Source organism: Salmo trutta, chromosome 2, assembly GCF_901001165.1.
Source record: "Salmo trutta chromosome 2, fSalTru1.1, whole genome shotgun sequence".
In the NCBI taxonomy this organism is placed as follows: Eukaryota; Metazoa; Chordata; class Actinopteri; order Salmoniformes; family Salmonidae; genus Salmo; species Salmo trutta.
Window position 1 is genome coordinate 45,695,337 of NC_042958.1, and position 12,354 is coordinate 45,707,690.

The 12,354-nt window shown below is 47.3% G+C and overlaps 1 protein-coding gene across 4 annotated transcripts in view; it reads right to left on the minus strand.

Moving 5' to 3' along the window:
• Window positions 1–12,354, minus strand: part of micu1 (mitochondrial calcium uptake 1) — a 128,899-nt gene that overhangs the window by 78,837 nt on the left and 37,708 nt on the right. For 2 of the 4 annotated variants that reach the window (XM_029702771.1, XM_029702762.1), the window contains exons 5-6: window positions 8,155–8,198; window positions 44–55 (exon numbers count right to left, since the gene is read on the minus strand). In XM_029702771.1, coding sequence (XP_029558631.1) covers window positions 44–55; window positions 8,155–8,198 — 56 coding nt within the window. The remainder of the gene's footprint in view (window positions 1–43; window positions 56–8,154; window positions 8,199–12,354) is intronic. The other 2 variants (XM_029702778.1, XM_029702786.1) reach the window with 1 other exon arrangement.

Here is a 12,354-nt window from a genome sequence, read left to right on the forward strand (position 1 = left end):
CTTGGTTCAAACACACACATGCTGCTCGGGACACGCCCCATACCTGCCAGAAGTCCTGCAGAGAGGGAGGGGCGGATGGAGGGATGGAGGAGGGGAGAGGAGGGAGGGGCGGGACAGGGGAGGACAGGAAGGGACAGTTTATGAATAGGTAGGTAGGGGATAAGGGGGGAGGGATGGTTGATAAAATGGGGGATTCATCAGGTGGAGGAGGAGGAGGAGGAGGAGATGGAAGGGTTATTGGTTATATGGAGAAGACTGCCAGAGCAGAAGTAGATTCCACAGCAGTTACATGAATAACAGCAAAACATTACATTATAACTGATGGTATGGTCACAATGATATGAGGAGAGAGAAAGAGAGAGAGAGAGATACACTTGGACAGTGGAAGAATAAACTCAAGGGAACATTTGGTTTAGAAAACACAGGAGACCCAAGAATAATCTGTTAAAGAGCAGTGGGGGAGCACCCAAACATACTAAGAGCAGTGAGGGAGCACCCAAACATATTAAGAGCAGTGGGGGAGCACCCAAACATACTAAGAGCAGTGAGGGAGCACCCAAACATACTAAGAGCAGTGAGGGAGCGCCCAAACATACTAAGAGCAGTGAGGGAGCGCCCAAACATACTAAGAGCAGTGAGGGAGCACCCAAACATACTAAGAGCAGTGGGGGAGCACCCAAACATACTAAGAGCAGTGGGGGAGCACCCAAACATACTAAGAGCAGTGAGGGAGCACCCAAACATACTAAGAGCAGTGAGGGAGCACCCAAACATACTAAGAGCAGTGAGGGAGCACCCAAACATACTAAGAGCAGTGAGGGAGCACCCAAACATACTAAGAGCAGTGAGGGAGCACCCAAACATACTAAGAGCAGTGGGGGAGCGCCCAAACATACTAAGAGCAGTGAGGGAGCGCCCAAACATACTAAGAGCAGTGGGGGAGCGCCCAAACATACTAAGAGCAGTGGGGGAGCGCCCAAACATACTAAGAGCAGTGGGGGAGCGCCCAAACATACTAAGAGCAGTGGGGGAGCGCCCAAACATACTAAGAGCAGTGGGGGAGCGCCCAAACATACTAAGAGCAGTGGGGGAGCGCCCAAACATATTAAGAGCAGTGGGGGAGCGCCCAAACATACTAAGAGCAGTGGGGGAGCACCCAAACATATTAAGAGCAGTGGGGGAGCGCCCAAACATACTAAGAGCAGTGGGGGAGCACCCAAACATACTAAGAGCAGTGGGGGAGCGCCCAAACATACTAAGAGCAGTGGGGGAGCACCCAAACATACTAAGAGCAGTGGGGGAGCGCCCAAACATACTAAGAGCAGTGGGGGAGTGCCCAAATATTAAAGAACAAACAATGGATAAATAAACAAATGTGAAAAAAATATGGTGAGGGATTTTACACGCACGAAAGAGACAGGAGAGGAGAACTGAACAACCATTTTCCAATGAATATTTTTTTAATAGATACTACTAGTACTCAAGCAGATTCCATTGTGATATTTTCCCCCTCAGACAAGGAGAGCCCCCCCCACCCCACTCTACCACCCCCAACCATTCCCAATCTCCTCGTCTGAACCTTGGATTAGCATACTCTGACCATAAAACTGCCCTCGACTCAGGAGTTTCAGCTCGGGAATTGTAGGTTACTGAAATTCTTACAATATTAATATTGCATCCCATTCCAGTGGAGTGGAGCGATTTCATAGGTTCTTGGCGAGGGAACGAGGGGAGGAAGGGGAAAGGAGGCTGGATAGAAAAGCAAGTGAAGTGTAATTCTGTTGCCAAGCCAGAGGACGCTATCAGGCGCGTTGGTGTGTGAGTGCTGTGTGTGCGCATCAAGGGACTATCATCCACAGCTAGCCATGCATCATGTGTAGACTACTGAATAGTACAGAGAGAGATATGCAAACAGAATGCCCAGAGATATAGGTGACATATCAGCTACATAGGGATCATCCATCTAGAACGTTCCATTTCCAGTTGAAAGAGGGGTTAGCTTGGTTAAACCCATCTCAACTCACTCTCTAATATATATATATATATATATATATATATATATATATATATATATATATATTCAGACTGGTTAACTATGACATTATAATGCCGTTTCATACCTCAAGCTGTTGGTATGGTCATTATAATGCCGTTTCATACCTCCAGCTCTTTGTTGGGACACTATTCCATTCATATATTGGGGTGCGTGTATTAAACAAATGATGGACCTAGTTCTGGACCAATGAGCATGAATGTGCAAACATATTGTTATCGTCCTTTGTTGACTATTCATATTCAAATAGTGGTTAAATAGTATAATCTCAGTTTTGTTTGCTTATCTAAAATCAGTGCGGGGTTAGTGTCCTTGTCTGTGTAAACGTAAAGATGTGTGTGTATGGGGGTGTGTGTGTGTGTGTTTATTGAGCTGCAACACTTTTCTTCTTTTATGCTCCTGCTTTGTGTCGCTATGGTTACATAGAAAACACCAGGGCTGCGTCCAAAAATGGCATCCTATACCCTTTATAGTGCACTACTTGTGACCAGGGCCCATAGGGAATAGGCTACCATTTGGGACTCCCCCAGGGCACCTTCCATTCACCTTTACCGCATGAACAGAGATAAACACACAGTAGATATTGATCAACGAGCTGGGACACTGGCTTGTGTTTCCAATATATTGGATATCTGTCAGAGTCTGAGGGTTATTCAAATGACCTACTGACATCTGAATAGCCGGGGAGGGGGGAGGGAGAAGACAGGGAAGGAGGGAGACGGAGTGTAGGGAAGGGGGAGGAGAGAGGGAAGGAGGGAGACGAAGTGTAGGGAAGGGGGAGGAGAGAGGGAAGGAGGGAGACGAAGTGTAGGGAAGGGGGAGGAGAGAGGGAGAAGACAGGGAAGGAGGGAGACGGAGTGTAGGGAAGGGGGAGGAGAGAGGGAGAAGACAGGGAAGGAGGGAGACGGAGTGTAGGGAAGGGGGAGGAGAGAGGGAGAAGACAGGGAAGGAGGGAGACGGAGTGTAGGGAAGGGGGAGGAGAGAGGGAGAAGACAGGGAAGGAGGGAGACGGAGTGTAGGGAAGGGGGAGGAGAGAGGGAGAAGACAGAAGACAGGGAAGGAGGGAGACGGAAGGAGACGGACGGAGGGAGGGAGGGGTGCTCGTATAGAGAGGGGAGAGGGAAAGACGTAGGAGCGGGAGGGAGGGAGGGAGGGAGGGAGGGAGGGAGGGAGAAAATACTTTGCCGCCAACTCGACTCTTTAATCTGCGATTTGTGTCTTGACGGTTTACGAACACATTAGTGATAAAGAGAGTGAGGGAGGGAGAGAAAGTTTCATAGCACATGATTGATAGATAGCAGGGTGATTATTCATTGAGGCCCCTGGGGAACTGATGGGCCCCAATAACGAGGTTAAACGCATTATTACTATTCATGTACTAACAATCTGTTGATGAAAGAGAGGGAGGGATGGAGAGAGGGAGCAACAAGTGGGAGGGAGGGAGGGGAGAGAGAAGGAGCAAGTTAGGGAGGGTCTGGGAATTGATTAATCCTCACTGGGACTGTATGATGTGTGGTGGGGATGGATGGTTACTCTGACAACTAATTAACCACTAATTACTGTGGCAGAAAAATTAACAGCTTCCGTTGTCTCCACATAGTAGATCAATGAAGACGTATTGTATGACTGGAAGAGATCTACCAACAGGCAATATATAAAGGGACCCAAACCAGAGCAAAACTAAAGGGAGGGCTTGGAATTCAACATGGGGTTCTCTCTGGAACAAAATGGGGCTTAGGTGGTAGGCGTGGCAAGGGCGTGGCAGTAGGCACGTTCGCCAGCCAAAATCTTTTAGATGCTGCAGACAAAATGTTGCTGTTTTAAAGCTAATTTCCTGCTATTCTACACATTTTGCCATGGCTTATGACTCAAAATGGGGGCCACGTGCCATGACAAAAATACTCCTGAAAAGCATCATTTTGGAGAACGAGATTCTCTCGGTCTAAAGTTTTATTTTGGTGATTGTTAGTTAGAATATGTTTTTTTTTTATGTATAGGTCCATTATCTTGTCTACATACTTTATATCTGGTATTAGTCTTAAGTTTAATCTTCACTAAAATATGGATTTAAAAAAAAATAAAAAATTATTGTTTGGACTTACAGTAGGCAGCCCGCCCCAAACCTTTTCTGTGCAGAAAAAAACCCTGGAGAAAGAATAAGAAAGGTGACAAGGATGGGTGTAGCTAGCTTATCTAGGATCCTAACGTTGTTCTCTTATCTAGTCTAGGTCCATTACTCTGGTCCAAGGTCCACTTGTCAGCCTATAAAGTACCACTAAATAGACCATTATGGTCTGGTAGGCAGGTCCACTAGTTGAGTCTCTTAATGATTAAGTGTTACACAGTTAACTATGCGTGGAGCAATAGCTGTTCTTTCAGACACAGAGCAAGGCAAGGATGACATTGGAACTTGTTCAGAGCGCGAGTCGCGAGTGAATCAGAGCGCGAGTGAATCAGAGCGCGAGTGAATCAGAGTTAGTGAATCAGAGTTAGTGAATCAGAGTTAGTGAATCAGAGTTAGTGAATCAGAGTTAGTGAATCAGAGTTAGTGAATCAGAGTTAGTGAATCAGAGTTAGTTAGTGAATCAGAGTTAGTTAGTGAATCAGAGTTAGTTAGTGAATCACTGATGTGGTCTTCCTGTCTGGGTTGGCGCCCCCCCTTGGGTTGTGCCGTGGCGGAGATCTTTGTGGGCTATACTCGGCCTCGTCTTAGGACGGTAAGTTGGTGGTTGGAGACATCCCTCTAGTGGTGTGGGGGCTGTGCTTTGGCAAAGTGGGTGGGGTTATATCCTGCCTGTTTGGCCCTGTCCGGGGGTATCATCGGATGGGGCCACAGTGTCTTCTGATCCCTCCTGTCTCAGCCTCCAGTATTTATGCTGCAGTAGTTTATATGTCGGGGGGCTAGGGTCAGTCTGTTACATCTGGAGTATTTCTCTTGTCTTATCCGGTGTCCTGTGTGAATTTAAATATGCTCTCTCTAATTCTCTCTTTCTTTCTTTCTCTCGGAGGACCTGAGCCCTAGGACCATGCCTCAGGACTACCTGGCATGATGACTCCTTGCTGTCCCCAGTCCACCTGGCCGTGCTGCTGCTCCAGTTTCAACTGTTCTGCCTGCGGCTACGGAACCCTGACCTGTTCACCGGACGTGCTTGTTGCACCCTCGACAACTACTATGATTATTATTTGACCATGCTGGTCATTTATGAACATTTTTACATCTTGACCATGTTCTGTTATAATATCCACCCGGCACAGCCAGAAGAGGACTGGCCACCCCTCATAGCCTGGTTCCTCTCTAGGTTTCTTCCTAGGTTTTTGGCCTTTCTAGGGAGTTTTTCCTCTGGAGTTTTTCCTAGCCACCGTGCTTCTTTCACATGCATTGCTTGCTGTTTGGGGTTTTAGGCTGGGTTTCTGTACAGCACTTTGAGATATCAGCTGATGTACGAAGGGCTATATAAATACATTTGATTTGAATCAGAGTTAAGTTAGTGAATCAGAGTTAGTGAATCAGAGTTAGTGAATCAGAGTTAGTGAATCAGAGTTAGTGAATCAGAGTTAGTGAATCAGAGTTAGTGAATCAGAGTTGTGTACTCTGCCAGAGGAGAGAAGACCGGTGCTAGGGACTTGGTGATACCGGAACAGAGATGTGGTACTCTCTTCAAAGTGCTTATTAGTGATGGACGTCATGTCATGGGAGTAGTTGGTGGTTCTTTAACAGAGCCTTCAAATGGGAGGTTTTGGGCTTTGCTATTATCCCTTCTGTCTGTCTGAGGATAGGAGGGAGGTGCTGTAGTCAAGACAGGAACAGGGTTTGGTACAGTCCTTATTACTGATGGAAATGTACATCTTGTCCTGGGACATGTGGAGCTCAGTCTTTACACTCTCCCTAATGTAGGCCACAGCTAGTAGCCACCCTTCTGTTGACTGGCAGGCATCCTTAGGGGACAGGGACATTGGTACGTCCGCCAACATTACTATTGATGGGATCAATTCATTACGATATTATAGCCTAAACTGACCCTACACTTTATGTCTGGCAGCTCTCCACATCTCCCTCGTCCCTTCCTCCTCAAAGCCAGCTCTCCACATGTCCCTTCCCCCTTAAAGCCTGCTCTCCACATCTCCCTCGTCCCTTCCCCCTTAAAGCCAGCTCTCCACATCTCCCTCGTCCCTTCCCCCTTAAAGCCTGCTCTCCACATGTCCCTCGTCCCTTCCTCCTCAAAGCCTGCTCTCCACATCTCCCTCGTCCCTTCCTCCTCAAAGCCTGCTCTCCACATGTCCCTCGTCCCTTCCCCCTTAAAGCCTGCTCTCCACATGTCCCTCGTCCCTTCCTCCTCAAAGCCTGCTCTCCACATCTCCCTCGTCCCTTCCCCCTTAAAGCCTGCTCTCCACATGTCCCTCGTCCCTTCCTCCTCAAAGCCTGCTCTCCACATCTCCCTCGTCCCTTCCTCCTCAAAGCCTGCTCTCCACATGTCCCTCGTCCCTTCCCCCTTAAAGCCAGCTCTCCACATCTCCCTCGTCCCTTCCCCCTTAAAGCCTGCTCTCCACATCTCCCTCGTCCCTTCCCCCTTAAAGCCTGCTCTCCACATCTCCCTCGTCCCTTCCCCCTTAAAGCCTGCTCTCCACATGTCCCTCGTCCCTTCCCCCTTAAAGCCTGCTCTCCACATCTCCGTCGTCCCTTCCTCCTTAAAGCCTGCTCTCCACATCTCCGTCGTCCCTTCCTCCTCAAAGCCTGCTCTCCACATGTCCCTCGTCCCTTCCTCCTCAAAGCCTGCTCTCCACATCTCCCTCGTCCCTTCCTCCTCAAAGCCTGCTCTCCACATCTCCCTCGTCCCTTCCTCCTCAAAGCCTGCTCTCCACATGTCCCTCGTCCCTTCCTCCTCAAAGCCTGCTCTCCACATGTCCCTCGTCCCTTCCTCCTCAAAGCCTGCTCTCCACATGTCCCTCGTCCCTTCCTCCTCAAAGCCTGCTCTCCACATGTCCCTCGTCCCTTCCTCCTTAAAGCCTGCTCTCCACATCTCCCACGTCCCTTCCTCCTCAAAGCCTGCTCTCCACATGTCCCTCGTCCCTTCCTCCTTAAAGCCAGCTCTCCACATCTCCCTCGTCCCTTCCTCCTCAAAGCCTGCTCTCCACATCTCCCTCGTCCCTTCCTCCTTAAAGTCTGCTCCCCACATTACGTTAGTAGTGGATGGGTCTGCAGCTGAGATTGTGGATATTGGCTGTAACAGCGTTTATCTGCCAATTCTGGCTTCTCTTCATCATATTAGTTCAGGATCTGGAGTGTCTCTAACTCACAAGCAGCAGCATCTTCGCAATTAGACCACATTTGATGCTGCCGTTTATACACCCTTATAACCTTAACCTGCTTATTAACCTTCTTGTAAACCTGATAAGACTGTGGTATTTAAGAAAAATAAAGTAGTCCTGCATTTAAAAAGTAGCTTCAAAGAGCTTTTATTTTGCAAATGTTATCTGAGCTGTGATCTTTTCGTCCTTCTCGTCCTGTACTCCAGTGTTCCCTAATCATGGTCCTGGGGACCCAAAACACCACACACCTTATAACACCAATCAACTCAAAGCTTTTGATTTGAATCAGGTGTATGAGGCGAAACCAAAATGTGCATCCTTTAGGTGCCCGCGACCAGGATTAAGAAACCCCGCTCTAGAGAGTGATAGGTTATAAAAACAACTGTTGAATCTCATGATGAAATATATTCCACCTCGATAAACCCCCCCTCTTCCCCATTGCAATTAAGACTAACGCAGTTCCATGGTTATCCACTTAGGATTACTCTCTCACACTTCACTCTCACAGTCTGAAAAGAGAGGTGGAATGAGGGTTTTATGAAACCAGGCGGTGCATCCCAAATGGAAACCTGTTCCCTTATAGATCACACTAGTTTTGTCAAGAGCCCTATGGGTCATGATATGGCGTCATTTGGGACACACCCCCAGGTAATGAAAGATATGTAAGAGCTGGTACTTCAACAAGAGAGATAGGTAGGTACCCTTTCTCGTCGCCCACCCGGGCTGCCATCCTTCCCTTTGGCCATGGCCTGCTGCCCGCCCACACACCCACCCACGCTCTCATCACTGCTTACCTTTCCATCATATCGCTTCACCTGGAACTGATCCAGCCCCAGGTCTGTGTGAGAGAGAGAGAGGTATGGAGACAGAGACGGGGACAAAGATTGAGAGAGTTATGGAGAAAGAGGGGAGAGAGAGACAGAGAAAAGGAGAAAAAAATGCACTGTTAATGTTTATAAAATTACAAATACATCGAGACAGATCAAGTTACGACTACATTACATAAGCATTTACAAACGAGTCCGTCTGCCAAGCAGAGCATAGTGTATACATACAGTAGGACCTAGGTCCCAAATGGCACCCTATTCCCTAAAATAGCCCAAAGGTTTCTGGTCAAAAGCACTATGTAGGGAATAGGCTGTCATTTGGGATACATTAGACTTCAGCGGCCATTTAAATGTATTTCTAGAGTGACGTGACACAGATTAATAACCACCAATAACAACCCAGTTTCCAGAAAGCTCTCAGATACACTCAGACATCAATCAGCATTGATTCATCTGTTCATTAATCATCAACGAGAGTTGACTTGGAAAAATAACACGGATTTAAAATGTTACTGGATGCAGATTCTGCTGGGTATTTTTATTTATTTATTTTTGGCCAAAATTTGGAAACAAGCGTTTTAATTAATAGTTATAAATCCTCTGGGAATACAATGTTAGTCTTGATGTAATGATTTTACACAAATACATTCTATTTAACTCATGACGTTGTCATGCAATGCTAGAAGAAATGGCTATTAACACATTCAGTAGGAGACCCCAAGGCCAGATGAAATGCCCGCACCCCCCTGGGTTTAAACCGCCCGCACCCCCCTGGGTTTAAACCGTGCGCACCCACCTGGGTTTAAACCGCCCGCACCCCCTGGGTTTAAACCGCCCGCACCCCCCTGGGTTTAAACCGCCCGCACCACCCTGGGTTTAAACCGCATCCTTGAGGACTCTGGGAGTATGGGTTAAACCACCTGCACCATCCTGGGTTAAAACCGCCTGCACCATCCTGGGTTTAAACCAGACTTTAAGCATATCCTTAAAGACAGAGGACTCTGGGAGTATGCAATTGAGATTCTCCCTAGATTGATGAATTAGTGAGGTGTGGTCTGTCGCACGAAATCAATGTCATTATGCTACAACAGTACTATACTGGAACACAATGAATAATGGAACGGACAGAATGACTGACTGTCAGCTGGATCAATGAATAATGGAACGGACAGAATGACTGTCATCTCTAGTGGGTATGAGTCCTCACTCCTACCCCTGTCCCTCTTTTATCTGGATGTAGATAACTAGTGGGTATGAGTCCTCACTCCTACCCCTGTCCCTCTTTTATCTGGATGTAGATAACTAGTGGGTATGAGTCCTCACTCCTACCCCTGTCCCTCTTTTTCCTGGATGTAGATAACTAGTGGGTATGAGTCCTCACTCCTACCCCTGTCCCTCTTTTTCCTGGATGTAGATAACTAGTGGGTATGAGTCCTCACTCCTACCCCTGTCCCTCTTTTTCCTGGATGTAGATAACTAGTGGGTATGAGTCCTCACTCCTACCCCTGTCCCTCTTTTTCCTGGATGTAGATAACTAGTGGGTATGAGTCCTCACTCCTACCCCTGTCCCTCTTTTTCCTGGATGTAGATAACTAGTGGGTATGAGTCCTCACTCCTACCCCTGTCCCTCTTTTTCCTGGATGTTGATAACTAGTGGGTATGAGTCCTCACTCCTACCCCTGTCCCTCTTTTTCCTGGATGTAGATAACTAGTGGGTATGAGTCCTCACTCCTACCCCTGTCCCTCTTTTTCCTGGATGTAGATAACTAGTGGGTATGAGTCCTCACTCCTACCCCTGTCCCTCTTTTTCCTGGATGTAGATAACTAGTGGGTATGAGTCCTCACTCCTACCCCTGTCCCTCTTTTTCCTGGATGTAGATAACTAGTGGGTATGAGTCCTCACTCCTACCCCTGTCCCTCTTTTATCTGGATGTAGATAACTAGTGGGTATGAGTCCTCACTCCTACCCCTGTCCCTCTTTTTCCTGGATGTAGATAACTAGTGGGTATGAGTCCTCACTCCTACCCCTGTCCCTCTTTTTCCTGGATGTAGATAACTAGTGGGTATGAGTCCTCACTCCTACCCCTGTCCCTCTTTTTCCTGGATGTAGATAACTAGTGGGTATGAGTCCTCACTCCTACCCCTGTCCCTCTTTTTCCTGGATGTAGATAACTAGTGGGTATGAGTCCTCACTCCTACCCCTGTCCCTCTTTTTCCTGGATGTAGATAACTAGTGGGTATGAGTCCTCACTCCTACCCCTGTCCCTCTTTTTCCTGGATGTTGATAACTAGTGGGTATGAGTCCTCACTCCTACCCCTGTCCCTCTTTTTCCTGGATGTAGATAACTAGTGGGTATGAGTCCTCACTCCTACCCCTGTCCCTCTTTTTCCTGGATGTAGATAACTAGTGGGTATGAGTCCTCACTCCTACCCCTGTCCCTCTTTTTCCTGGATGTAGATAACTAGTGGGTATGAGTCCTCACTCCTACCCCTGTCCCTCTTTTTCCTGGATGTAGATAACTAGTGGGTATGAGTCCTCACTCCTACCCCTGTCCCTCTTTTTCCTGGATGTAGATAACTAGTGGATATGAGTCCTCACTCCTACCCCTGTCCCTCTTTTATCTGGATGTAGATAACTAGTGGGTATGAGTCCTCACTCCTACCCCTGTCCCTCTTTTTCCTGGATGTAGATAACTAGTGGGTATGAGTCCTCACTCCTACCCCTGTCCCTCTTTTTCCTGGATGTAGATAACTAGTGGGTATGAGTCCTCACTCCTACCCCTGTCCCTCTTTTTCCTGGATGTAGATAACTAGTGGGTATGAGTCCTCACTCCTACCCCTGTCCCTCTTTTTCCTGGATGTAGATAACTAGTGGGTATGAGTCCTCACTCCTACCCCTGTCCCTCTTTTATCTGGATGTAGATAACTAGTGGGTATGAGTCCTCACTCCTACCCCTGTCCCTCTTTTTCCTGGATGTAGATAACTAGTGGGTATGAGTCCTCACTCCTACCCCTGTCCCTCTTTTTCCTGGATGTAGATAACTAGTGGGTATGAGTCCTCACTCCTACCCCTGTCCCTCTTTTTCCTGGATGTAGATAACTAGTGGGTATGAGTCCTCACTCCTACCCCTGTCCCTCTTTTTCCTGGATGTAGATAACTAGTGGGTATGAGTCCTCACTCCTACCCCTGTCCCTCTTTTTCCTGGATGTAGATAACTAGTGGGTATGAGTCCTCACTCCTACCCCTGTCCCTCTTTTTCCTGGATGTAGATAACTAGTGGGTATGAGTCCTCACTCCTACCCCTGTCCCTCTTTTTCCTGGATGTAGATAACTAGTGGGTATGAGTCCTCACTCCTACCCCTGTCCCTCTTTTTCCTGGATGTAGATAACTAGTGGGTATGAGTCCTAATTCTGCCCTGCATTGTTTGGAATTTTGCATTGTACACAAAGTATATTTTAGGGTGTTTGTCCCGTTTTGTGAATTCTTTGTTGGTGAGCGTTGGCGGTATTTATTAGAAAGGGGTGAGATAAAGATTTTGTTTGGGCGTCAGGCAGGTAGTTACCATGACGAAAGGGGGAAAAAAAGAGTAGAACAGAGAGTACCACTACCAGACCCACACACATCAGCAGAAGAGACTGCCGAGAGTGTAACCTGTTTACCAGAAAGCCAGAGGAGAGAAAAGAGAAGACAACCATATAAACCCACGTCACAGCACAGGGGTAACCCCACCAATAATACCTCATACAATAATAATGGCAGAGCAATTGAACGGCAACTTCATAGAAACAATTTACAAGAAAGAACCCAGTCAGAGGATTTGCAATAATCTGTATTATCTTCCAGTGGAGGAGTGCAGAGGGTATGAAGGTGGGGGGTGTTTATAAACAAAACAAAGGCCTTAAAAAAAGTCCACAATCTTCTGGGCCACATGTCATTATTACACCCCACCTCAATACAGTTCAACTAACAATACACAGCAAGCAACCTCCCTTTTAACTAAAATGTCCACCCAAATACTTCTGGCAGGGCAATAATAGTCCAGCTCTAATGAACATCAACAGGAAGTGCATTTGCAAAATAGAAAGTCTGCTGCAGCGTAAAGCACTGGAACGACAGAGGAAAGAGAAAGAGATTTCGCCACAAGCAGACCCCAGACCTTTTTTGG